The following is a 25,796-nucleotide window of genomic DNA, read 5'->3' on the forward strand; positions in this document are numbered from 1 at the left end:
GACTTTTGTTTTTGTTGTATATATACATAAAACATATATATGTGTAAAATAAGCAACTGAAAAAAGGAATCAAAACACCACGGTAAATTAAAAGTTTAACTTAGAATTTTTGTTATATTATAAGTTAAATTTAGTATTATTTTTTTGGTGGAAATTAATTACTGCCTATTAGAAAAAGCTGTCTGAATAATTTAATTAGTTTCTGCATGAGATTTGGGCAAATAACATCATTATTGATATTTTTAACTATACTCAACATCTTATAAAAATGACCAATGATCATAAAACTATGATCATTGACTTGACTTTTATTTAGAAAAGATGAGTGCATGATGAATGTGACATTTTGGGCTTGCCGATTTTCTTAAAATGGCATCTTGGAAGCAAGATTTATTGTGAATTTTGTTTTACTTTTTATTTACATTAATTCGCACATATTTACCAAAACATTTGATTCCGAAAATAACTAAACTGCACCATAACGGAACCCGGCGGGTACCACAAATTGTCACCGCAATTTAATTTAATAAAAAATTCCTTTCTCTTTTTGAAAGAAATAAACAAAGTGTTAGGGCTTTATGGGTTCATGGTACCTTAAGCTTAGAGTTATTAAATGTTATAACGTACATATGTAAGGGCGTGTGTTTCGGATTAAGTAAACATTAGCTACGAAATACTTTACATTTGTACATTAAAATGTATTATTAGATTAAAAGTTAAAGTTAATTTATAATAGCAAATGACTGACAGTGTCGACATTTATTCGCAAATAGCCAGTGGGCAGTCAGCAGTGGCAGAGAAAACTGACGGGTGGTATCGTATAGGCTCGGCGAAAATCCTATCTTTTACTTTTTTTACTTAAAAAATAATTTATGTGTCATATTAATATCCCTTAAAATATATTTTTACTAGTTCAGGGCTTGCTAAAAATGCTACTGTTAAATTAAAATACTAAACAATGGAAGATAATCAAGGTAAGAACAATTTAAAAACTATTTATTGTTGGATAAAATTAGGGCTGTAAGGTTATTTATAAACAGCTCAGTTTTATGATAATGCCTTGGATTTTTTTTATATTTATTATATGAATTGTTTTTAGCCATAACAGACCGAGATTTAAACATTCAACCCTCCCAAACTGACGAAACACGAGTACGAAAAGAAAAAAGTCAAAGCAATTGGTCCAAGTTATTTCGTCCCTGGAAATGGAAGAAGAAAAAAAGAAGTGAAAAATTTACTAAAACCGCCACAAGTAAGTTATTGGGCAACTATTTGTGTATGACATTACGGTTTTAAAAAAGTTTTTTTAGTGTTTAATTTGTCAAACGACAGAGTTTCATGAGTTTTAAAAAAGAAATACTGCATATTACTAAACTTTAAATAAAAAAAATATTTTTAGCCTTAGAAAGAAAGATTTCTGTTCGAAGTAGCAAAGATGAATTAATAAAAAAAGGTTTGCTACCAAATCCTAATGGAAATATTGGTAAGTAAAACTACCAATTTAGTTAAAAACATTTGATTCAGTCTGGACTCACAATTATATTTAAAATCCCAGTTAAAACATTTGAATTAACTGCTTTCAGTTGTGCGATGCACTTTTGTTTACCATCTTAATTATATAGATTGCGCTGAAATTTTTTTATTTATTTTGTAATATATATTTGATTACAATCTAACAAGTTCTGTTTATTTTAATAACAAAGTCATATAATGTAATTTGTTCAATTTTCTTGTTTACTTATTCAAATTCCACAAAGTTAAGTTTGTTTGACTATGTAAGCAAGCAATTTAAAATTCAAATATTATAATAAATTGCTTTGTTATTTTAATAGAAGTGTACATTAACAAAAGGTTTGCATATAACTTATTTTGTATCTATAGTATGTTTGTTTTAAAATATTACGGTTGCTCAATTATGTGTATTTAAACTAAACGAGAACATATGTGTTATTGCCAGGTTAAAAAGCCTTCCTTAATTCGGAGCTTGGTAATACTTTTAACATTAAAATTATGATTTAAAGTATGTAAGGGTAATTTAAATGTACTAAATTTTATCTTTTTGCCCTACTAGAGGTTAATCTCGCTCTATTACATACATGTAAGTCCCTTGTCAAGCATTATTTATGATAATTTTTTCACAGATCCGTTACCAGAGGAAGATGAAAATGTGAGATTGGAGCCCATTGGGGCAGAAAAACCTGGTCCCAGAACCTCCAACTCTTCTGAGAGCACAGAGAGTGGAAATGGTAAGCCTTGCTGTTGTTTAAATAATTTATTTTTAAATTTAATTAACTAAATATTTAAAATTTAATTGGTTGTAATGCTAAATATTGATTAATACTATTTAAATCTTATTTTAAATCAAGCTTTTTGGTTCAAATAAGATTAAAATATATTCCTAATTAGTTTCTCATGATGCCATAGCTTCATTTGTTCAATTAAAGAAATTTAAAATTTTTACATGCTCATTAGTTTTAAAAATTGGTTTATTGATTTTTTTATTGTTTTCTATGCCCTGGTAGGCTCAACAGGATATCAAGACAAGAGAAAAGATTCTCGTTATAATTCGAAAAAGAATAAAAACAAGAATGTCGAAAAAAGTGATGCCAATATTAGAAAAACAAGGTGTGTTTTCCATTATTGTTGTTTTATTGAATGGGCTCAGTGTAATGTGTAAATATTGTTTTAGACATTGATTTTCCTTTTTTTAATAATTTGTTGCATTTTTTATCACAAAATTTTTAATTAAGCCATAAAAAATATTCTTCGGACGAACTTCCTCGAGAAAGAGATGCAGACGCCCGACAACACTTTCATCGGAGGTCATACCAGATTGCAACTGCTCCACAAATCAGTGACAACCCTCGTGTTGGACGTTTTCAGGTTGTCAACTCGGGTGGTGACAATCTCGTAGCAGTTGGATTATATGGCAAAACAAACAACAACCCCCCACAAATGGATAACAACGGGGGTAAGTACAATTCCACCAACGCCCCAAAACCAATGACAAGAGGTACGACAACTAACCAGCAACAGCATCAAAAACGGCCCTCAAATTCATATTCAGAGACTTCAAATGCAAATGAAACTGGATATGGTGTCCAGCCACGTAGCAATAGCGCCGGTGGTCCAGTGTTATCACCAGGTCTAGCCGCTAGGCTGTCACAAGACTTGTCAAAAGCCTTAGCTGGGAACATTTTAGGCCGGCGTACAAGTGACAATGAAAAAGAGGGTCCTTCTTCGACTCAGCGCAATGAACATATTCCAAAATCTGCCACAATGCCGCCATCAGTGTCAAGTACTGCAAAATATCACAATAACAGGTTAAAAAATGTTATATCTTTAAAACTATTGTTTAAAATGTTTTTATGCCAGCAAGGCTCAGACAACAGGAACTTAACTTATTTTTCTTTTTTTTATAAATAGGTCTGACCCATCAAGTTCTATTAGCCATTCCGGTTCTTCTAATTTACAACCAAACTCAAGTGTTATAACCCAACGTCCTGTAGCTGCCAAACGATCCAATTTTGTAAGTAAAATAGACTTCTCCATGCTGTTGTAGTAATAAATATTCTTTATTTTAATTGGCCAAAAAAAGATATTTAAAAAATAAATTATATTATATTTTTTAGAATTATCCTCCTTCAACCACTGCTAGTAATACTGTTTCCGGATCAAAAGGTCCCCCTCCAAAACCACCCCCCAAGCCCCCAAAGGAGGTGATTGCCCAGGTAAAATAAAGTCGGAAAAACATTTTTATAATTAAAGCTATTAAATATTTTTAGTAAAGTTTATTTTTGGTAAACAAGAAATGTATTAACTTTTTTCCAAATGCAGCCAAAAATACAGATTTTTTTATCTGTTCTTTTATTATTTAGTCCACTGACATGTACAAACGTAATGGAGAGCAAACCCAACCACCCTTACCTCCCCCGCAGCACAGTAAACCACACTACCAACAAGGTAACGTTATTAACATACTTGCTGAACCAGAATGATACTCTTTGTATCGTCAGGTATTTGTTCGAACCCCAAACTTGCATATAAGGTTTTGTGTTTACTATTACTGTATGGCATGGGCTAGTAAGTTGTGATAATATATTAAATGCACTATTTTAGTTACTCAGGCTATTTTTTCATATTTGCAGAAATATCTGAAAATTATTCTTAAATTTAAAATTGCTGCTTCGGTTTTAAGAATAATCAAAACACATGATATTGTATAGCTTATCAATATTAATTAATTTTTATGATAAGTGTTATTTTTAAACCCAGATGGGCCTCGTATTCCTGCCATATCTGTAGGAGCAGGCGATGCAAAGGTTTTATTTGCTGATAGTGCCGAAATTATACAACGTACAACCAGGATAACAATTCCACCGTAAGTAGTTTTACTTAAAATTTAGCTTTAATTCTTTGTAGTTCTCCCAAAGGAATATATTTTTTAGTTTTTGTGTCAAAAGGTTATATAATTTAAACCTTTTTTTTAACCAATTATATTATTTAATTTTAACAAGCATTTGTTAATATTTGTCTAAAACTTTAAAATTTTTTTTTAATTGAGATTTTGTAAGTGAGTAGGTCAGAAAATTAATAGTAAATAATAAATATCAAAGTATATGAATACCCATGTATTTAAATTTCCCTTGGGGATTGCCTGGTGCCACTTAAAACTTAGAAAATTAAAAATAAATTTTGTTCATAATTTCTTTCACTTGTTTCTTAATAAGTTTCTATTGTCGATTTTTATGTGATTTATATTTAAAACTAAAAAAAAGATTTAGTTAAAATTGCAATAAAAATTTTGCAGATATTTGCGGGAGAAGATGGATCGGGATAATGGTTCGTCCAACCTCCAGGTGGAGCAACAATATGAGGAGGATTCAGACTCGGATATGTCTGGACCTATACTTTACCGGGATGACGAGGAGCCCAGAGAAGAAGTGGATGATGAAGAAGAAGATGATGAAGGTAAGTTTTTTTTTGAAAAAAATTTATAAATTTGGATTTTGTTATTTAAATTCTAATTTGGGATTTTTAAGGATATAATTTAATTTTGAAAATTATTAAAATTAATTTAAAATCAAAAGCTGTTTAGTGTTTTAATCTTTAGTTGTACTTAAAAAACTGAACTACTTAGATTTAGCTAGTCCTTTTTAATAAAAACAATCTATACAAGCTTTAAAATAGGAGCAAAAAATATCCCTAAATGATGCAGTATAAAATAACATGCAAATTCAACCTAATTAAGATTCTGTTATTTGTAACTGTGACTCAAATTATCTAAATAAATATATTAAACCTATTTTAAAAAAGATCCCTAGTTTGCATATAACAAATTATGTACTTATTCTGAAATTTTTATTAAATTTTACCTGCTGTGAGCATTGTGTAATATACACTGTTAGTTTATTTTTAGCTTACCCTCTTTTAAGTGGATAGGTTAACCTTTCTAGTTGATATTAAGACATATAAAAAATTGTGGTTTACATAATGTTTGAGTACCTTAACGTGTTATTTAGTTGATATTTAAATTAAGGTTCAACTAATTGGATTATAACCTATGAATGATTTAGCACCGCTCTGTCTGTACGATCAATAATTTTCCTTTCATAATCAGGTTAAAAAATCAATGCTCCAAATTTTTTTCAGTCAATATTAATATTTTTCTTTTTTTATGCTCAATACTGAAATTTGTCATCTCAATTTGCTAAACTGTGTAACTACAGCGCACTGACTTCTAACTTTAAATACAAGAAACTAGAAATAGCAATAACCTTATACAGTCAAAGTCGGCCAAGTTGGCTATCTTTATTAAAAAATACCCATGCGTCTTTAAATGCAATTTAATGTGTTGTTGTTTAGTGAATGAAGTTGTGATACAGGAAAAAGGAAACAACTAGTCATCATTTAGGATTGTAATTTGCTTTTAATATGAAGAGAGAGAGTGTGTATTTATAGGACCGGTTATTTCTGGTTGTTTGTATTTACATCAAACTATTTACAAACTATTTAAATAACTTAGTTGTATTGGCCCAAATTCAGTTGATGACTTGTTTGTATTTACAATGAAACAGTTAACAATAATTTCCTGTTTTAAATAGTTAAGTTGTAGTTACAAGTCAAATATATTTGAAAGACCTAGAAATTAGGCTTGCAGTATTGTAAGTGGTGTTAACTAGAAATTACTAGTAAAGTAATAGATGTTATATAAGATTGGGTTAATATCAGCTTGTATAAGCATCTTATTGGTTGATATCCCTTATTATTCACAGCTGGTATTGACCGTTTTTTTAAATAAACAAATCAATTTTGACAATGTCACATGCAGAATAAAAAGAAACCTCCAACATTTGAGTTGTTTACATAATCAGTATATCTGCGGAATTTTTGTTAAAATGCCAATTCTACCTAACTTATTCAAGAAGTTTGTCACGAAAGGTATATATAATTTTTGCAATAGCACAGGTAACTTAACCTTCAAGTCCAAAGTTTTGTTTTTTTATTATCACTTTACCTTGTATAGTAATATAAAACTTAAAGATAGCATGGCAAGAAATGAGTCAGTACACTTAAGGTGAAGCAATTATTTTTACAGGAAAACATGATGTATCTCTTATATAGTACAATGTTGCATTGCAATACTAGTTAACTTTTACATAAGTTATTGTAAACCAAAAATGTTAATAAGGACATATTTTGGCATTGATGTTATTTGTGATGCTATACATTTCTGAATAGAATAATGATTATGTTGTATACAAAATGTAGTCAGTTTTTATCAAAGTGTTTTGAGGCGAATTTTTGGTGTAAAGTCTAAAAACATCGTCTTATTGCATGGAAATAATATAAATTTGATATAGTTAGTATTAAAATCATAAAATTTTTAATATTATTTTAGATGTGAGTGGAGGAGGATTGGCAGCCAAAGTTGCTCGTCGAGATACTCTTGCCCTTAGACTTGCTAACCGACCAGAAAGAACTGAACTCGAGCAGAGAAATATTATTTCAAGTCCGGAAAAATCTAATGAAGAAAGGTCAAGTTTAAAGACAAACTTAACAAGGTATGTCGTCAAAATTGATTTCATTTTGTTTAAAGATTTTAATTAGCATGGTTTTGAATGAGCATTATAAAAGCAGTGTGGTATAGTGGTCAAAACACTTGGCCTTACAACGTTGGGTTATAGTTTTGATCTCAACTGCTTCTATGCTGTATCCTTAAGTAAGATGCTATACATAGTACAATCTCTTGCCCAGCTTAGGATCCTGCCAAGCTTATTATTGCTTACATTTTTAATTGAATAGTATTTTACGTTTTTTTTCCAACATTGTTATTGTATATTTTATTTGTTTTAGGTTTATTTAACTGACAGTGGTTTTTACCATTTTTTCCTTGTTTTTTGGTATTGTGTTAACATTTATTAAGGTCTAATTAGTTTCAAATGAATTTGTTTGTAGGCGATTGAGTCAACGACCCTCGAAAACTGAACTTCAACAAAGAAATATTTTGCCAAACGACACAGCTGAGGATAAAAATAAAGAAAGAGAGAAGGTAATGTTATAATTAATATAGTCAACTTAAACACGTGAATAAAATAAATTTTAAAAAGCGGAAACAATAAATAACAATAAAGTTAAGCTATCAAATAAGGAACTTTTATCTAAATGTTCTTGTTTTTAGAGTACTTAAATTATATTTAGCGTTAATTTTAAAATACTGTAAGTTAAGTGCCCCGTTATGTGTTTAGCATTATATCGTTGAAATACCAGTCTGTGTATTAGCATTTAATTATTAAAAATTTAAGCTGAAATGTTATAAATTTAAGTCCTTACTTAACCCCTTCTAGGTAAAACGACAACTAACTCGTAAACTGTCGATGAGACCCACTGTAAAAGAATTAATCGAACGAAAAGTTTTAATTAACTGGCACGAGTATGTTGAGGTATATGAGGTTCAGAATTATGACAGAAAAGGTGACAAACCCTGGACCAGATTAACTCCCCAAGATAAGGTAATTATAAATACAAATTTTTTAGTGATTAGTTATTTTAAATTCATGCTGATAAATAAATTTTATAGTTAAATTATTTCTAGATGTGTATTTAAGATTTTAATCTAAAGGTTATGTCGGTTAAAAATATTTTAAGAATCAAAAATTATAAAGGTTGCTAATTTACATATTGTTTGTCCCTTTTTTTAGTCATGATTTAATTGATCAAAACGCAATTACCAACTAAAACCACAAAAAGCAGTCATTGTTTGTATTTAAATTAAATTGTAGGGCTACAAAAAATTCCATATTTTTCTACTTCGAAAAATTTATCTGTAAAACAATGTCAAATCAATCTTATATTTTTTATATATTAATTATTACCAGTAATGAAATATTTTTATTGAGGTATTGCCAATCAAGGAATATAATGAAAAGAATATTTATTTGTTTCCTTTTGTTTTGCAGTTTGTCACACAGTTTGTCTTCGTCTAATTATTAAGTTATTATTTTAGGCCTCTATTCGTAAGGAGTTAAACGAATTTAAAGCAACAGAAATGAGAGTACATGAAGAATCTCGGCGATTTACACGTTTTCACAAGCCTTGAGATGTGCTCCCAACTCCACTCTGTGATTATCTATTGTCAGATTGGTTTCACACCATCAAATAAGGAGAAAATTCAATCCATCTGTCGTTCAAAATGATATTTTTGCAAAAGAGCCGTAGGGTTGATGTCGAAACTGTTGTTTTTTGACGGACCTCTCTTTTACCATATATTTGCTGGTTGAATTTCTGTCAAGCCCTTATATTTTATTCTTTTATTGTTTTGGTATAGTTTTTATCAAATCTTGGAATAACTCTCTAATTAGAGTTAGTTTTAGTTTTTGCGATGAAAAATTTACTGTATTTCAGCATTATTTTATTGGGGCCATATTTTTTGCTTTACAATTAAGGTTATATACAAAACATTATATATATATATGGATTATGCTGGGCTGTCTATAAAAACAAATAAAAACTTTAAACAGATTTCAAATACCAATTTAATCAGATCAAGATGCTTATGTTTTGTATTTAAAATACCAAGTTTGTTTTCTTGCGTAAGTTGGTACATATATTAGTTCTACAACTTAAGAGGTAAATTGTATTATGTAATTAGTCAGCAATTTTTGCAGCATGAACGATACCAATTTAAAACTTTCCATAATTTTTTTTATAATCACCATATTTTTGCGTTATGTCTATTTCAAGTAATATTATTTTTTCATATAAATAGAAAATTTTTTTGTTTTTTAGATTTCTATAACTGTAGATTTTATACATCAAAATGACCGTTGTATTTACTTAATTATGGCATAATTGCAATATTACTAATCTAACCCTTGTAACGAAAAAAATAATTTACTCTGTTAATTAATACCCCTCAAAAAAATTTACTTTTGGACTTGGTGTTTAACTTAGAAGTCGAGTTAACATCAACCCAAGTTAGATGACTCAAGATTAACTCAACTTTCTGTATTTAACTTTTAAATAAAAAAGTCCCAACTTAATAATACTTGCCCATTTTTAGGGGGGATAAATTGGTATAAGATAACCCATATTTCAACAATTGACATATAACTGGTCCAATTCTTAATTTAATAATTTCGTCTTTGTAAAAAAGGTTTTATTTTCTACTTTTTGTCGCCTAATACCAACTTACATGATTTTACTTTTTTCTAAATATTACATATGAAATAGAATAGGTTATGTAGATGTTGTGTTATAATACCAGATTGACTGCATAGATAAATGAACTTTACTTGCCAATTTGATTTACATCAAAACAATCGAAATAGAATGTGAATTATTTATTGCACAGATGTAAAAATTAAATGACCAATCTTAATATGAAATTGTTGTTTAAAATCTGAAAATAAAATACTATAAAGTAATCTAGACTCAATCAGTAATTGTAAGATCATTTAATGCTGTAGTATCAGGTATTTCCATTGCTTCAAGAACTGCAATTTCTCTTGCCAGTTCAGACAATTCACTTTGTAGGTTCTGTATGTTGTTAATGGTCTCTTTAACAACCCCTTCTATTTCCAAAGAGTTATCCAAAGTGGGTAAAAAGAAACCTAAATAAAAATCTAGTTTAAAAAATATTGAAAAAACAGCATTCGGAATTTTCCAGTAAAATTTTTGTGTAACAATCATATTTTACCTTCCCAAAAGTGAAGACTCTGTGGCGCCACTGATGGCCAAACTACGCCAGTTCTGGGCTGAAAAAGCGGGTTAAGATATTTGGGTAAAACATTGTCAGAAAGCAAGTATGACCAAAGTGAAACAGTTTTTGTTCTGACTTTAAATTCTCTCCTAAAAACAGCAACAACAAAAAATTATATAGGTTGATGGGATAGCTTATTATATATAGTTTATAATAACTTAAATAATAAAATGGGTTTTGTATTAGGAAACAAACAGTTCAAAAGTATTGGTTAAAAGGTGAGTATGAAAAATAAGACAAAAAACTCAGCCTACCTTTCCATCTCACTATTACACAGAAAAGTTCCAAATTGTGATGCATAACTATTCCGAAACAGTTCGATTAACAACAACTGAGAAAACTCAAACGAAAGGGGAAATTGCTTGATTATTTGATAAACGCAATCCAAAAAAACTACAAAACTTGAACCTTCTAACTTTTGCTTGGCATTGCTAAACAGAAAAAGTGATTTTAATTTTTGCATTTTAAGTTTAATACACCTTAAGTTATAGTCGGTAAAAATAAATGTTACTTAAAAACTGAGTGGAAACATCGATCTGTAAAAGGATGTCCAGATTGGATCCATTCCCTGTCTACCAATCTAATAAAACCTCGCAAAGTTCGACAGTCTAAAAAAATTAAAATTTTAACCAAAGTTTAAAGAATATAAATATATTTTTTTAACTCAAGTATAACAAACCTGGGTTAAGAATGACTTGGGTAAGAGAGGTGATCTGTAAAGTACAATCCAAACCAGTATCTCCGTGGATAAGTACAGAGGCCCCTTCCCTATAATATTGACATAACAAACATTATTTTCTAATCCTCAAAATTATAAAATATGAAATCTTAAAAAAAATGAAAAAACAATATGGCATGTTAATTACCACATCCAAAAAAAAGTTTTTTTTTGTTTTACATTCTTAATAATAACAATATTAGTTTTATTATTACTTGTCCACACACTGAGCCACCAAACATGCAGCAGTAAGGGTATCTTTGATATGGGACATCCAGTTACTTGACTCCAATTTACTCTGCCATTTCTCGCTGCTCGAGGAGAGATCTTGACTTGCCTCAACTATTCTGATAAAACTCTCCTGTTGTATATTAAACCTGAAAAAATAAATTAAATCGCAATATAGAACATTAACTTAAAAATTATAGATCAACGAAAATTAAAAAATTCCCTACATAAAACAAAAAAATAATTTACCACAACTGAAAAACAAGCTTACATATTGAATTTTATAAGCCACCCTAAGGTGTATAGATATGGGTAGCACATATAACATAATACACGGGTATTACCTTTGTAGATCAGCATTTAACTTTCTCCACTGAGGATAATTAAAACTAGTTTCCACTCCCCCACCTTTTGACTTTGCTTGTGTAGCTAATTGGGAAGATCTGAACATTAAATTAGAGGGTATCAAATGTTCAAATAACAACTTTTAGTTTCTTTTTATATTCTTGACGATTTGTTAAGTAACATTAAAGTCTATTCCTTTTTTGTTATTTGCATAATGCAAAGGGTGTTTAAAACTTGGTTATTTACCTAGTGTCCATTATGTAACCTCTGTGACTTGCACCAAGTATTATATTTATTAACTTCTCATCATCTTTGCAACGCTTGTTGTTAGGGCCAGTTAAGGGTTGTGAACATCTCATTATAACCTGACAAAATAAAAATAGTATTAGTACTTAAACTACCCAACGAACAATTTTAAAATATGTAAATAAATAAAAAATAGTAGTACTACATTATAGCCCATGTTAATACCTTTATACATAGTCTATACTCAACATTTTTTGAGTTTTAAGTTTACAATTAATATTTACCCTGTCGTTGGTGTGATAATAACAAAGCATAGGAAATCGACCACCTTGCCGGAATTGTGCCGATTTTATTATAACACTGTCATCTATTAACTTGGGAATAATTATTTGAGATGGATAGCTGGCACACACATTAAAATGTAGATTGACCGTCGACACTCTCCAATTATCAGACTAAAAAACAAACAATATTAAACTAAATACTTTTTGTAAATAATGGGCATTTTATAAATGTTGTGAAAAATAACATTTATTTTTTTCTTGATTTTTTCTTAACTATTCTGAAAGTTATTTTCTTACCTTTTTAGACAGTGAAACGAACTCATGTTCAGTGCAAAACAAATCATAACCATCTTCATCAAATTTAAAAGTGGGACGGTAGAAAAATGGGTATTGAAACATTGGCTTTGTTATTGAGGATAGGTTCTAAACATAGTATACTCTTTAAATGTAACTATAGAATTGAGTTTTCATTGTAGTTGTATATACAAATGAGTTTCAGATTTGTATACACTATACCTCTATGGTTGTTGCTACATTAATGGCATCTTCTTGGCTTGGAATGGTCAAGTAAAATAACTTAAAATCTTTACATTTCAAAACAAGGACATTTTTTTCGATGGTAAATCTGTAAAAAATATAAAGTTATATAAAACAATTATTTAAGTTTATTAACTATAGCTAACTTACCTTTTTTCAACGAAATCCACATTTTTATGTAAAATCCAATGCTCTTTATTTGTCTCATCGTGACAATAAAATATCATGTGGTGACCAGTTAAACATGCACTTCCAATAACAGGTGAAATGTTTGACGATTGAAGTATCGCCTCTTCAACTTTCGGGGTCTAAAATATTTAAAGGGTTAAACTTTTAAATATATTAAATTGTAAAAACTTGTGTGTTTTTATATTAAGAATAAAGTTTAAAAGGTTGTTAGTCCTCTATAATAAACGTATTAAAGTATATGTTTGTTTACAAAAACTGTGACAAACCGGAATAAATTCGGAAAATTCCATATTCAGATAATCTCGTGATCAGAACACAATCTGTCACTAAAAAATTCTGACTACCTAAATCCTAACTATCTATTTTATGTTTCTTAAGCTTTTATATTAAACAAAACCCAAATTAAACCCTGAAGTTTTACTTTAGTTTAAATACACAGCTTGTATATTGACCCATAAGTCTAAACGTTAACAAATTGTAAACAATAGCGATGACGTCAGCCAAGTAATCGAAAGTACCGGTTTCGCAAATTTAATTGGCAACACTGTTAAAATATTAAAAAGTTAAACTATTGTTGTTAGTATTTTGTTAGGTTGATTACCTCCGACATTTGTAATGCAGATTGTAAATGCATTAATAGTTGTTGTGTTTTGGTTTCCTTGTCTTCTAATATGGTATCTGACAACTTTTTTGCCCACGACTTCCACATTTGGCCTACGTTTATTCTCAATTTTGTCAATTACTATTCTATTAAAACATAAGTATAAAATGTGATACTCCAATTTTTAATGCCTATTTTTAACAGTATTAGAAAAATGCATTTACTTTTATGTTAAATTGATAGGCTGTACTTTGTACGTACCGAATTATAATACAGCTACACGAACAGTCGTGTTTGTGCTTTATCAGTTATATCGTGCTGGCTATAGAGCGCATAAGTGAGCACTCTAGTTTTAAGTGGGATTGTTAACATCTAAATAATTTTTTGTTTACTTTATTTGAAACAGAATGTTTTTTCCTAATGCTTATTTTCAATGCACATAAACTTCCTATAATATCAGTTATTTTAATATTTGCAGAAATATTAATTAAGATTTTTAATTTTAAAGCGTCAAAAACCAGGAAAGCGTATCGGCGCTGATCGTACAAAAAGCGCGCCTCGAGAAAAAAATCAGGCGTCGACTTTTTAGTGTAGCCAAGATGCTTTGTAGTACAATCACAGTTGCTAGTGTACAGCTTTTTATATAGATTTGCAAAAGAAATATTAGTGCTGGCCTAGTAGCGCTAAAAATGTATTTTGTGAGAGTTTTATTCAACGACATTGGAAGCATCACATAAAATTCACACAAAAGCTAAGTTGTAAATATTAAATAAAGACAGGAAGTAAAAAAGGTAATATTAATGAGAAAAATTCGCTTTTTAAGTTTGCTCATTACTGTAACGTTACAGTACTTGTTATTCTCATAGCCATTGTAAGTACTTGTGAAAATCAACAGCGCTTCGGTTTTGATAAAATGAAATTTGAGCAAAAAAACTGTTTTGCGTATTGAACAAGAAATATAAATTTATGGTTTGGGTTTGGAATTGTCGAACGAATTTGGCTGTTGTTGTTTTTGTTTTCTTGTGTGATAACCGGTCATGCAACCTTTATTAAAATCAAGTTGTCCACAATGTTGGCACATTCCACCAAATACGCCGATAATAGGGCCCATATGAAATCTAAATAAATATTTTATTGCCTATTCAATTTATAATGTTGTCTTCAGGTTGTTGTACACTACAGCCCTGGCGCTACAAGTCAGTTAAATTGGCGGGAATTTATTAGAAGAATTGATACGCCAGTTTGAAGTAAATACTAGTAATATTTAATATTTTGCAATATATTATTAATTAATTCTATGAAAATCCTAATCTATTTTACGCTAATGCAAAAATATTAAAAACTAATTGAATATATTTACCTGCACGAATCCGCCGCGTTTCTACTTTCCTTGTACGATTTTCTACACCTGTCGCAGGCAACATACTGCTCCGAGACTACAGTTTCTGCATCGACCACGGTCATCGGTGCATCTACCTGGTCCGCTGTTTCTGTGATTGCATTCTAAACATTGCAAAAATTCAAGGTTATGCATACGAGTACTAACAAACATGAGGCCACGTTACCATATATCCAATGTATTGTTTTTTATTTAAGTTAGTTTATTTTATATTTAAACTGGCTTTAAACTAACTTAGATATGGCATAATTTTAATTATTCAAAACACGTATTAACCTGATTTATATTTTTCCTTGCCAATGAAGACGGAAGTTCGTTGAAAACTTCGCCGTATCTTGACAGAATATTTCCACGATAACAAACGTAAGGCTTTGTATTTTTTCTCATATTCTATCAAAATTATAACAACTGCTATACAAAGATAACTGTTTTAATTTGAATTAAGGTTAAGTTACCTGTTCCAAAAGTTTCTTTTCTTTGGTCATTGCAACACGATGTGTGACCATCGAAGATTTGAGCCTTTTATCATTTTCAACCATTTCTCGTTTTAATTCAACACTGTATTAAAATGAGAAATGAATTATAAAAATGATTCCTACCTCTTACTAAAATAAAGAAATTTGTAAGTATTATTGTAAAGTAATTATTAGCCTATTTTACAAACCTAAACATATCTCTCGGACATTTTTGTAGAAACAGCCGAGCTGGTGTGTTGTGGTCCCCGATACTTTTGTAATCCCATTCCGGGATCTGAAGACCTAAATTATTTTATACATTATTGCAACAGTAAAATAAAACCTTTAAAAATTTTACGTGGACCATTGTTATTATGTTAACTTTAACGTCGTGCTTTGGTTCCTACCTTTTCCTATTCCGGTTCCGAAATAAGACATCCGAGACAGTTTCTGCATTTCAAGTGGATACTCCATGTCAACTGCCCACGAATAACTTCTTCTTTTTTCCGCCTAAAATTAATACAATTACTGTCTTGCAGAGCATTATTTAACTATTGGGTGTTCTATTTAGTCAAGCAAATATAAATTTGCTTTTCATTTTCATTAGACCCTGAACTTACCATAATTTAACTAAAACTTTTACACTGTTATTCAGAAGCCATAAGACTATTTATTATAGTGATTGTTAAAACGTCTGTGTTGCGCTTATGTCGGGTACTAAAGTGCAACAAAAACCTTTTTCCAGCCACACACAACCACTAAGTTATTATGCCTCGCTGTTATATAAATATAAACACAATGGATATTGTGTATCAAGGGGCGTTTAAAACATTGAAAAATACATACAGAAACTCGTACTTACCAGTCGGTCTTACTTGAGCCTATGCCGGCTATTTTAATTTTAAAGTCAAAACACAGCGTTGCTGAAACTCGATACTGTACCAAACAGGTAGAAGTTATTGTAAACAGCTAACACTTATAAAAAGCCTACTAAGTTAAATACTTAAATTAAATCTATATCACATCCCTATAATTATTAGTTGATTGTCGTATTTTGCTAGTTTAGTATGGTATTTTTTTTTAAAAAACTATTTTGAAATAGATGGATAACCTAATTAAGAGTGCGTATTTCTTATGTTTTATAAACAATGGCAGCGTGAGAGATGTATAATAGTTTCAAATTGCTTCGAAAGTAATTAGATCTCTGGTTAAACGCCCCGTTAAAAGATATGTTGTCACATTTATTATCTATAATATTCAACCTTTGTTGTGCCCAGGAATTCCGAATTTAACCCGAGCAGTCATAAAGGTGTGGAATGTCATAATTTCTAAACTCTAATTTTTTTAACAGTTTTATTCTAAAGTGCATGAAATAAATTAATGCCAATAAAGGAAAAACGAAAGTAAAATATAATTACTATGATGATTAATAGTAAAAGTAATATTACCAATTTTATGATTTAAAATTATGGTGGTTTTTAAAAGAAAGTTTTTTTCTAATTTTTGTATAAAATAATTATTGGACGGTATATGATAATAAAAAAAACTAACTATAATACATTCCTGAAATATTAAAATTGCATTGGCGAAGTAAAATGCTCAAACAACATACAGCTTTAAATTAAAAGAATGAAAAATTACAATAATATATAATTGCATGAAATGGCTTGTAAACAAAATTGCTGTCCTGCGTGACTTAACGTTATATAAAAAAAACTAGTTTATCAAAATAATTCTACTCTACTATGTTTTCTTTTAAAACATGATAAATTAAACTTAAAATAGGCCTTTAACAAGTCCTTTGTTGCTATAAAAATTGCTACCTACACCTACTTTAGAATATTTAAACAATAGTTTTTGTGAAAAAATTATGTGAAACTAATTTCAGAGGTATGAACATAAATCGGGGCTTCGCTTCTTCGTATATTTTCAGTTCCAGCATCTCTTCGAAACAGGTAATACGGTATAAGTCCACCGGAATGAGCATGCTGTTGCGAATTCGCCCTGTACTCGTTTTGCCAGCGTGGTGCCGTATAAGACCGCAATGGGGTTGAGGTGGTAAATTCGTTGCTTTTTGTGTGTGGTTTTGCTGTGTAGGAGTCCTTCATGTAAAGAGGAAGATATTTTTCGTACGTTCTCTTAGTAGATGTCGGAGTAGGAATAGATCGAGAGCCTCCCAAAATCTAAAAGATCGGGATATTTTAAAGATTTAGCTACTCAAGTATTCCAGTCGTTTAATTGTTTTTATTTATTTTTTTTTATTAGCGACATATTACCTGAGAGTAACTAGGCTTAGGTCGATGCATGTAAGTGTTGTTGGGTGATGCTTGTGGTGACGTGTCACTGCTAAACACACCGCTGTCGTCAGATCGTATATGGCCGCTAGATGGCTTTAAAATACTCGGTTGCACGTGCTCGCTGTCGCCCATAGACACGAAATGATTTTGGGAATGAGTAGGCGGGGTTGGGGTTAAAAATCGAGTTTGATTGACAGGTTGTGGAGTTGATGAAACAGCAAGCACAGGCTCTTCTTTAATTTCAAAGTTCTTGTTCGACTGAACCACAGTTTTTACATTCCCCTCCCTGAATTCCTATTACAAAGCATAAACTTATTTATACTGGTATAATATGGTGTTTTTAAATTTGTTAATTTACTTTAAGCTTAGTTTACTATATATTTGCAATTAGTATGCTATAAAAATATTTAACAACATTCGACGTACCTGGGTTACGGACATTTCCAAAGGGTAGCCAAGTTTGGTAGATTGTTCAGTTTCTTTTATTTTTAACGCTGTAGCGAATTGAACGTTTTCGTCGATCGAAGACACTCCGCTGCTGCTAGCAGATCGAGAGTTCGACATTTGATTTGCTCGAACTACTTGATTTTCCTGAAACTGAACCAAATAAAAGTTGGGTTACCAGAATTACCAGAATAGGCGAATTTAGATTGTCTCACAACACAACTCCAATATTCATGGCAATTTTGTCCTTTTTAAGATCTTTAGGCTATACTTTTAACAACTATACTTGAAACCTATAAATAGTTTAGTACCTTATTTTCAGGACCGTGTATTGAATGCTGGGATTCTGTAGTAGTTTGTCGAAAGTAATCAGGTTTCACCGTGGTTTGCTGGGTTTTTACTCTTACTGGGGTACATTGTGTTGTAGCATTACGAGATTTTGGTACCGACCTAAAATTATAAATTATTAAATAATGTGCTGTTTCAGAAAGTGTTCACGTGGTTATTTCTTGTAAAAAAATAACTAAGTTTACTTTGATTTGACTTGTACCGCTTTGTTGTTGTCGGGGACAGTCTGGACAGCTTTTTCGTTGCTTAACTTTTGTTTTCGTAAAGCCTGTAGAAAAATAGTGTTTAAATATTAATGGTAATTTTATGACAGAACTGTTCTCTGAAAAAATTTCAAAAAAAAAACCTTTCTATTATTTTTTATTTTTTGTGTACTTACGACGTTTTTTTTCTTTGTTTGTGCAAGTTCAAAAGCTAAATCTTTTGATCTAATAGGAAAAGCAATATCAAGATATAAATATTATAATATTTTAAGCTAATGATACTTTTTACAAAAATAGTTTAATAAAAACGAAATAATTGAAATAGATTTTACTTGTTTCTTTCCGATTTCAATTCTTGTTGTTTTTGATGTAACTTCTGTTCAGCAACTTCACATTTGTCTTGTAAAGAAGTAACAAGCGATCTCTAAAAATATTGTATTTTCCTGACTAATATTTTAAATAGTTTTAAAGAATGTGTAAGGTTCATTAGGTTATCATGACATTTTTTTTCTTAAATTGTAAGTGTATGGAAAAACAAGATGAATAAATACTTTTGTTTTCTAAACGGTCATAAATATTTTATTTTTTAACGACTTTAGTCACGCCATTTGTTCGCCTTACAAAGTACTTCTAACTCATAAATATTTAACAAGCCGTTCAATGGGAATTCTTTTGATGTATTCGACTTTGTAATTGGACGTTTTACTTTGACATACTAACCTTGCCCATATCGCCGTTAGGGTACAGCTCGCTCGACATTTTTTTCATCTTCTTTTTCAAGATCGCTATTTCGTTGTCCTTGTAGGATAGTTCCAATTCCAGTTGGTAAAGTTTAGTACCCCAGTCTACAAATTCCCCAGTAGGCTTTTTACCGGCCTGGGATTTGGAGTTGGCATAGGTTTGATACATGTTTTGGACACGTGGTGTCGGTACTTGATCCTTGCTATACTTATTTAATTCTGGCATTTCGTCTGTAAAAATTGAAAATTGTATTATATTCGTTGAATTTAGGTAATTGGTAAACAATAAGAGTAACTAAAAAACTTTGAAATCTTAAAGGTAATGTACATTGTGTAACATGATTAAAACATAGCTCTAACATATTAAGTCATGTTTTCTTACTTGTTAAACAAAATTTCTGAAACTAACTACGTCATTTGACGTAGATCAAGGAATTTTACATAATATTGAGCAAATATACGTTTGCGGTTAGTGACACATGTTGTTAAATACCAGCATAACATTTTTAAAATAGACTGTCATTTTAAAAAATTTTAAACACAAACAATTATAAAAACGAGTCTCTTCTACTGGCTGTATTTTTTAATTTGGATTTTATAAAGCTAAACCATTTATAATTTTGATAATTTTTTAAACTAATAAATTATATTTTACAACATCTTTTTCCTTCTTAGTACCTCTCTATTATGATATATTTTTCTTGTTTCAAATAAACATATTTGTGGTTTTCTTTGTGGCTCGCAGAGCAAATAATTTTCGTGTTTTTCTCGACATTAAAATCAATTTAAAACGCTTAACATTTGCCCAAGAACCACCCGGCAAACAATGTCAATACATTTCTATCTTGTCAAAAAAATATCTTATTATTTGTATTAAATACATAAGGTGGTTCTGCCACAATTACCTGCTATACAAAAACGTAATTTGTACAAATTATAGTTTCCCATAGTTATATCATACAATACACAACGGACCTAAATCGCTACAGAGTTCTTTTTTTAATTTAAATCACGAAACAAAACTACACAAAAATTTAAATTTTCTAAAACTCCACCCTTTCAAATACACTATATACTTAGTACTTCGAAGATACGACTTTCTTTTTGTTACAGACAGAATATAGGGAAATGTAAACTGGCCTTGTTTGCTAATCATGTATTCAGTCATTTCCAATATTTTACAGACAATTGGAAGATGGTACTTTTATGCCATTGTCGCTGGTAGTTATGTGAGCTATCTTATTAGGGTCCCTTATTGTTGTTTAAATTAGTCGGCGCGTTGCCTAAGAAACTGAGTGTGGAGAATAGATTCCGTATTTTAAAGATAATTTGGAATGACATTTAGAGCTTACCTAGCTATTTTGTCAGACACTGGCAAACAAATAAATCATAAAAAAGTGACGTCATAAAATATGACCAGTTTTTTAAAGCTAAGTTTATTTTGTTGTGCAAGTTGGTACTGGCATGCTTTTGTAATACAATAAATATTACTTTCATAGGGCTATGGAACAAATTAAATATTTATAAAAACAGCTGCCTTTTTTTGATTTACTTAAAATTAGGTATTTTCATCAATCCTACAACCCTAAATTATTTTTAATAAATAAATTCTTTTAATAAAAATGAAAGATTATTTAAATCTTTACTATCCATCAGTCGCTAACAAGTCAAATCTGCAATTTATTTAATAAAATGAATACTATCTGCACATCGGTAAAGCAAAGTGTTTGCTTTCAATATCTCTTAAACTCGAGATTACAATCTAAGTTCAACTGTTTGCTTATGCTCGTTCTGTTAAGATTTACAACCTAATTTTCCGATAATCAAACAGTCTTGTATGGGCCTGCCGGTAATTAATGTCGTTGCGGTGTTTTGCTTTAGTACCAAACAATTAATATTGCGTACAACAAATTTATTTAAATCATGTACGCCATGTTTACCAAGTAATTTACAAGGAAAAAATAAACGCTTCGAATTACACCATATTCCCTAATACAAAAATGACATAACCGCTTGGATTATTATGTTGTTGAATTCTAATAAATAAATAATAGGTTTCAAGTAAAAGTCGTTATATTTGATCGGCTAAGCCTTTTTACAAAAACGAAAATATTTGTCTGATTATTTACAACCCAATTGTCCTTAATTCGATCTATTTGTACGCTATTTATAGAATATAATTTGGTCATTTGTTAAAATTATAAGTGGCAACTAAGAAATATTAATATCTTCTAGTAATTTGTATAAAAATTTTAAAATTTACTACAAAACTTGCCTTCTAATGTACAGGATCTTAATATTGCTGGTGTATTCCAATAATTCAAAGAACTTTTATCTTCTAAAGAGTTTGTTGTATTTTTAGATTCCATTTATTATAGTCTGCTCGCTTTTTTAAAACATCAGCGGCCCTAGAATATATTTATATATAAAACTACGGCGCGCGACTGCTATATAACCAAACCTAAAGATATAAGTTTTTTTATTTCCTATGATGTTACAAATCAAATAGCGCCCGCCTGGTTTGGGTTGCCCTTTTTTCCATAAACACCATTTGGAGAAAGTTTCTTTTTATTTTATAATAAGAATGAAACAGCTAAAATAAAGGATTTCACATCCTTTATTGCGTTTTAGATATATCTTATCTAAAGCTATGATTAATACAATCACATACCCAATTATGTAAATAAAACAAAAACCTCAATAGTACATTGTGTAATAAAACAAACTATATTCGTCATTTAAATCTAAGTCACGAACTCTACACAGGGTAAAGAGAATGTCGGCATATAAGATTCGTTCTATTGCGTAATGTTAGGTAAAAATATATAAAGTGTTGATATAATAACTTTAAGATGCGATAATTTAATGCTAAAAAAAACAATAAATACGTGGAAATAAATAATTATAATTACAAAATTAAAAAAATTATTTGAAATTTATTGAATTTCATTTAATTCAACCAGCTCCACAGGGTCCTTCGTTTCTAAATTATTTCTCTAAAAAAATAAACCAGGTTAGTTTTTGGAAGAAACTTATGTTATATGGTTTACCTTTTGTTTTCTGAAAAACTTTTTTAAAGTATGAACCAATGCAAAACCAGGTACGAATAAAATGCCGGACAACGACAAGATCCAGCCAATCGCAATAGACCACGTGGGAAATACGTAATCCCGGTTGTAGGTTAAAGTTCTATCGGTTATTAAGCAGTAAATGAACATGCCCTGGATATAATATAATCCGTTTTTAAACCTTATAAATATCTTAGAACAAAAACTCTAGTTGGAAATTCGCTTTATAATATTAACATGCTTTAAAGGTTTTGAAAAATAACTGCAAAATTCGAAACGTACTATGCATGTTATTGGCGAAACGTATTTCCAGCAGTATTTAAACCAAGGAAATTTTGGACGAAATCCCAGCATATCACACACATGTCTGTAAAACTTATCTGTTCCGTACAACCAAGATATTGTTATTGATTCAAGCACAACCACTATCATAACGCCCCAACCGGTAGCAATGTAGTTGTCAACCAAAGTAATAACATATATTCCGCCCTGAAAGTAAAGTGTTTCAAAATAAAACAAACTTTTTGAGCAATATATGTTATGGACCAGGTTTTTACTGAAAGTTAGTAGCTTATGTAGGTTATTAACTTAGTTAAATTTTAATACAACTTTCCAAAAAATAGTCTTGAATAAAATTTATTTAGATTAACATAAACTAACCTGGGTAACGGTAGTTAACCCTATCAAGGCGCTTGATACAACTACTACCATTCCTATTAAACTTCTTATATAACGTTTTTTTCTTAAACTCGGGTACATATCTTGAACGATAGCTATCATGGCTTCAATAAAAGCAAACTGTGTAAAAAAGAATGTTTTTATGCAAATATTAGTTTACCATATATGTTTGAGTTAAAAATGAAATATATTATTGCTAAGGTATTGTATTGTACCAATGAGTCCAATCCTAAGAGAAACAAAGTAAGAAAAAACAGAACAGACCAAAATTGAGCAAATGGCATCATGGACAATGCTTGTGGGTAAACGGTAAACGCCAGGCCAGGCCCTGATTCCGCAACTGTTTCAATGGAAGTATTCTAAACAAGTTATCGGATATAGTAATTATATTATTACTAAGGTAACATAATAAGTTGCTTACAATTAAACGCCTAAACAATTTTAGGCGAGATATTTTTAATATTTGTTTAAACACTTCAGATGTAATTTTAACACATAAACATGTTTAACATTAATCTAAACATTTAACATTAATCTAAACAGCTGCCACGCAAATATATCTAATTTCCTTCCGGTAAAAATTTGGTAATTCTTTGGGCCTATATGCAAATTACAGCATTTTACATTTTAAAATTACAAACAAAAACATTTTGTCGGGATACTTATGTACAAACCTGTTGCTTAGCCATAAAACCCAAAGTTGCAAACACAGTAAAACCGGATAGAATACTTGCACCACTGTTAGCAGCACACAAAATCATAGAATCCCTACAACAAAAGCAAGCGCGTTGTCGTTAATTATTGACCAACAAACTATAGATTAACGGTGTTATGATGTTACCTATAAAAGTTATGGTTGTAATTGTTGTAACTTCCCAGCGTAATCATAATATCCGAGGTTAGTGAAAGAGAATACATGTTTTGCAGGGTAGCTTCTTTCCAAACCTATAAAAAAGCATAAATTTTAATTCGTGGTAATGATATAAAATCTGAAAAATTTTGTGTATTGTAATTTGCAAGCTTTTTTTGCCCTGTTTACTATACCTGTGGCTCTATTAACTTAGAAATATTCGGAGAAACGAAATATTTTATTCCGTCAGATGCTCCGTCCAACAGAATCCCACGGATAAATATTGCTAACAGCATAATCGGAGGCAACGATGCAGTAACATAAGTGATCTGAACAATAAAACCTTATGTTTTTAAAAGGTTATGCCAGATATATATTCAAAACACAGTATTAAAAAAAACTTATATTCTGGTATATATTTTGTTAAGTCACCTTGCTTGTCCAGTTGATGCTTTTAAATACACAAAGAAACGCAATACCCCACGTCAAAAACATGCATATAATTAGGTCCAACCTTAAGGCACCTAAGTTGTGGATACCGTCTGTTAGCTGTAAGACATTGTTTCTGAAATTGTTTAATATTTTTAATTGAAATCGTACTTTTTTAAGCTATTAAGATAAATTTGTTAAGTCAGTAACTAAAATGATTTCAAGCCTAACTTACTCCCAAAACTCCACAGCAGCCGAGACTTTAGAACTGCTTTCTATTGAAATGTTAAAAGTCGTTTCGGTGGTTAGATTGCCAATTTCATATGCACTGCAATTTGGTGTATTCCATGTGTTAGAACATGTCGTCCAAGGTAAAACTTTAAAGAAACTTGAATACAAATAACGCAGGGACCAAGATATTATAGTTCCATATATCATATGTGCACCATACCCAATAAAAACACATGCAAAGCCAAGTCCTAAATTGCAAGACAAGAATCATTTAAATAAAATTGGAACTGAATATTTTGTGAAAGATCTTTTTTATGCCCTGTGTAATAATATTAGGGTTTAATACATTTAATAATTTTAAAAATAGTATATTTTCAAAAATAAAATAAATAAAAATGGCATTACGTTTAAGTTAACAAAGATGTAGAAGTTGTACTAAGCTAAAGTTTGGTATTTTATTAAACTAGTTTGCCAAAATTTACCTCGCATTATAGGAACAATACCCCAGGCTTTGATCGACGACTTGCTTGTGTACTGCCCAAGTGCCGTTTGTAATATAAGATGTGGCAATACAATCAGCATAAGTGTTACAAAATAAGGAATCAAAAACGCTCCTGCAAATTTAAAAAAAGTTATAAAATATCTATAATAAACTATAAGGTTATTTCATTTAAAAATGTATAATAAATAATTTGTAAATTTAACTCGTCTTACCTCCTCCGTTTTTATAACACAAATATGGAAATCTCCATAGATTTCCAAGGCCAATTGCTGTTCCCATAGTAACAAAAACAAAGTCGAACTTTGTACTCCATTTTTCTCTTAAGTTTGCTCCCTTCATTATGCAATCCTATGTTGTTGCTTTATACACTTAAATTAAATTTGTATAACATTCTGAAATATGACGCAAACCAAAACTGTTTATGTTTTTATTTATTGGCGTTTCTTGGTGTATTGCGTGTTACGTAGGTACTTCCTGCTAGCGAAGAAGTAAACAACTTAAGATTCTTTTTATCAAATCTTTAATTCTTTTAGTATTACTTATAGAGTATTTTTAGATGCTCAACCCATGCTATTACTTCACAAACCAATCTAATAGTGGTTGGTTTTATGTAATTCAGCACTTAGTTTTAAATCATGCTGCAATGACATTCGAATGAGTCAAAAATCGTGTTAAGATAATTATAAACAATTATCGTATTTACTAAACATTACAAAGCTTAAGGGAAGTTATACTAATAGTTG

At 30.2% G+C, this 25,796-nt stretch overlaps 5 protein-coding genes across 7 annotated transcripts; 1 reads left to right on the plus strand and 4 right to left on the minus strand.

Moving 5' to 3' along the window:
* Positions 1-659: 659 nt before the first annotated feature.
* Positions 660-9,918, plus strand: LOC145751602 (uncharacterized). The gene is made up of 15 exons (XM_082567784.1): positions 660-974; positions 1,100-1,252; positions 1,400-1,483; positions 2,142-2,246; positions 2,523-2,625; positions 2,751-3,323; positions 3,427-3,529; positions 3,633-3,731; positions 3,879-3,963; positions 4,276-4,381; positions 4,811-4,971; positions 6,902-7,064; positions 7,459-7,552; positions 7,848-8,012; positions 8,507-9,918. The coding sequence occupies exons 1-15, from the start codon at positions 959-961 to the stop codon at positions 8,597-8,599; spliced, it is 2,103 nt and encodes a 700-aa protein (XP_082423910.1). The 5' UTR covers positions 660-958; the 3' UTR covers positions 8,600-9,918.
* LOC145751604 (myotubularin-related protein 9-like) lies at positions 9,761-13,778 on the minus strand. Of its 2 annotated transcripts, XM_082567785.1 has the most exons (14): positions 13,671-13,778; positions 13,410-13,555; positions 12,770-12,927; positions 12,599-12,707; positions 12,380-12,505; positions 12,083-12,253; positions 11,799-11,917; positions 11,552-11,650; positions 11,195-11,356; positions 10,941-11,029; positions 10,773-10,869; positions 10,516-10,692; positions 10,199-10,350; positions 9,761-10,112 (listed from the first exon to the last, which is right to left on the minus strand). In XM_082567785.1, exons 2-14 carry the CDS (start codon positions 13,515-13,517, stop codon positions 9,934-9,936), a joined length of 1,746 nt encoding a protein of 581 aa, XP_082423911.1. In that variant the 5' UTR covers positions 13,518-13,555; positions 13,671-13,778; the 3' UTR covers positions 9,761-9,933. The 2 variants fall into 2 exon arrangements, with proteins under 2 accessions (XP_082423911.1, XP_082423912.1); XM_082567786.1 differs by lacking the exons at positions 13,410-13,555; positions 13,671-13,778 and adding an exon at positions 13,075-13,279 and having other exon boundaries at positions 9,763-10,112.
* Positions 13,779-14,025: 247 nt separating this feature from the next.
* On the minus strand, positions 14,026-16,264 carry LOC145750522 (uncharacterized). 2 transcript variants are annotated; one of them, XM_082566580.1, is made up of 7 exons: positions 16,126-16,264; positions 15,671-15,773; positions 15,473-15,566; positions 15,264-15,366; positions 15,085-15,198; positions 14,770-14,912; positions 14,026-14,527 (listed from the first exon to the last, which is right to left on the minus strand). In XM_082566580.1, the coding sequence occupies exons 2-7, from the start codon at positions 15,735-15,737 to the stop codon at positions 14,374-14,376; spliced, it is 675 nt and encodes a 224-aa protein (XP_082422706.1). In that variant the 5' UTR covers positions 15,738-15,773; positions 16,126-16,264; the 3' UTR covers positions 14,026-14,373. The 2 variants fall into 2 exon arrangements, with proteins under 2 accessions (XP_082422706.1, XP_082422705.1); XM_082566579.1 differs by lacking the exon at positions 16,126-16,264 and adding an exon at positions 15,884-15,977.
* An 867-nt stretch (positions 16,265-17,131) lies between these two features.
* LOC145750681 (uncharacterized) lies at positions 17,132-21,664 on the minus strand. Its single transcript, XM_082566762.1, has 9 exons — positions 21,571-21,664; positions 19,276-19,526; positions 18,888-18,979; positions 18,732-18,780; positions 18,538-18,620; positions 18,316-18,454; positions 17,987-18,157; positions 17,540-17,854; positions 17,132-17,446 (listed from the first exon to the last, which is right to left on the minus strand). Exons 1-9 carry the CDS (start codon positions 21,662-21,664, stop codon positions 17,132-17,134), a joined length of 1,509 nt encoding a protein of 502 aa, XP_082422888.1.
* Positions 21,665-22,231: 567 nt separating this feature from the next.
* Positions 22,232-25,399, minus strand: LOC145750682 (sodium- and chloride-dependent taurine transporter-like). Its single transcript, XM_082566763.1, has 12 exons — positions 25,266-25,399; positions 25,034-25,165; positions 24,556-24,799; positions 24,324-24,456; positions 24,086-24,220; positions 23,883-23,986; positions 23,716-23,809; positions 23,257-23,400; positions 23,024-23,161; positions 22,646-22,852; positions 22,346-22,516; positions 22,232-22,291 (listed from the first exon to the last, which is right to left on the minus strand). Exons 1-12 carry the CDS (start codon positions 25,390-25,392, stop codon positions 22,232-22,234), a joined length of 1,689 nt encoding a protein of 562 aa, XP_082422889.1. The 5' UTR covers positions 25,393-25,399.
* Positions 25,400-25,796: the final 397 nt, after the last annotated feature.

This window comes from Corella eumyota, chromosome 4 (genome assembly GCF_963082875.1).
Source record: "Corella eumyota chromosome 4, kaCorEumy4.1, whole genome shotgun sequence".
NCBI lineage: Eukaryota > Metazoa > Chordata > Ascidiacea > Phlebobranchia > Corellidae > Corella > Corella eumyota.

Excerpts from the sequence above, each read along its gene's own strand:
- LOC145751602 (XM_082567784.1), top strand. Across the intron at positions 4,972-6,901 it reads TGAAGAAGAAGATGATGAAG|ATGTGAGTGGAGGAGGATTG; the intron begins GTAAGTTTTTTT and ends ATATTATTTTAG. Across the intron at positions 7,065-7,458 it reads TTAAAGACAAACTTAACAAG|GCGATTGAGTCAACGACCCT; the intron begins GTATGTCGTCAA and ends ATTTGTTTGTAG.
- LOC145751604 (XM_082567785.1), bottom strand. The coding sequence starts at position 13,517 with ATGTGGAAGTCGTGGGCAAAAAAGTTGTCAGATACCATATTAGAAGAC. Across the intron at positions 12,506-12,598 it reads ATGTAGCAACAACCATAGAG|AACCTATCCTCAATAACAAA; the intron begins GTATAGTGTATA and ends TACTATGTTTAG. Across the intron at positions 10,870-10,940 it reads CCAAGTCATTCTTAACCCAG|ACTGTCGAACTTTGCGAGGT; the intron begins GTTTGTTATACT and ends TAATTTTTTTAG.
- LOC145750522 (XM_082566579.1), bottom strand. Across the intron at positions 15,567-15,670 it reads CGGAACCGGAATAGGAAAAG|GTCTTCAGATCCCGGAATGG; the intron begins GTAGGAACCAAA and ends AAAATAATTTAG. Across the intron at positions 15,367-15,472 it reads TGTCCGAGAGATATGTTTAG|TGTTGAATTAAAACGAGAAA; the intron begins GTTTGTAAAATA and ends ATTTTAATACAG.
- LOC145750681 (XM_082566762.1), bottom strand. The coding sequence starts at position 21,664 with ATGGAATCTAAAAATACAACAAACTCTTTAGAAGATAAAAGTTCTTTG. Across the intron at positions 18,781-18,887 it reads TTGAAATCGGAAAGAAACAA|ATCAAAAGATTTAGCTTTTG; the intron begins GTAAAATCTATT and ends TTTTCCTATTAG. Across the intron at positions 17,447-17,539 it reads CTAAGCCTAGTTACTCTCAG|ATTTTGGGAGGCTCTCGATC; the intron begins GTAATATGTCGC and ends CCGATCTTTTAG.
- LOC145750682 (XM_082566763.1), bottom strand. The coding sequence starts at position 25,392 with ATGAAGGGAGCAAACTTAAGAGAAAAATGGAGTACAAAGTTCGACTTT. Across the intron at positions 24,800-25,033 it reads TATTGTTCCTATAATGCGAG|GACTTGGCTTTGCATGTGTT; the intron begins GTAAATTTTGGC and ends CTTGCAATTTAG. Across the intron at positions 23,987-24,085 it reads CTAAGTTAATAGAGCCACAG|GTTTGGAAAGAAGCTACCCT; the intron begins GTATAGTAAACA and ends GCTTTTTTATAG.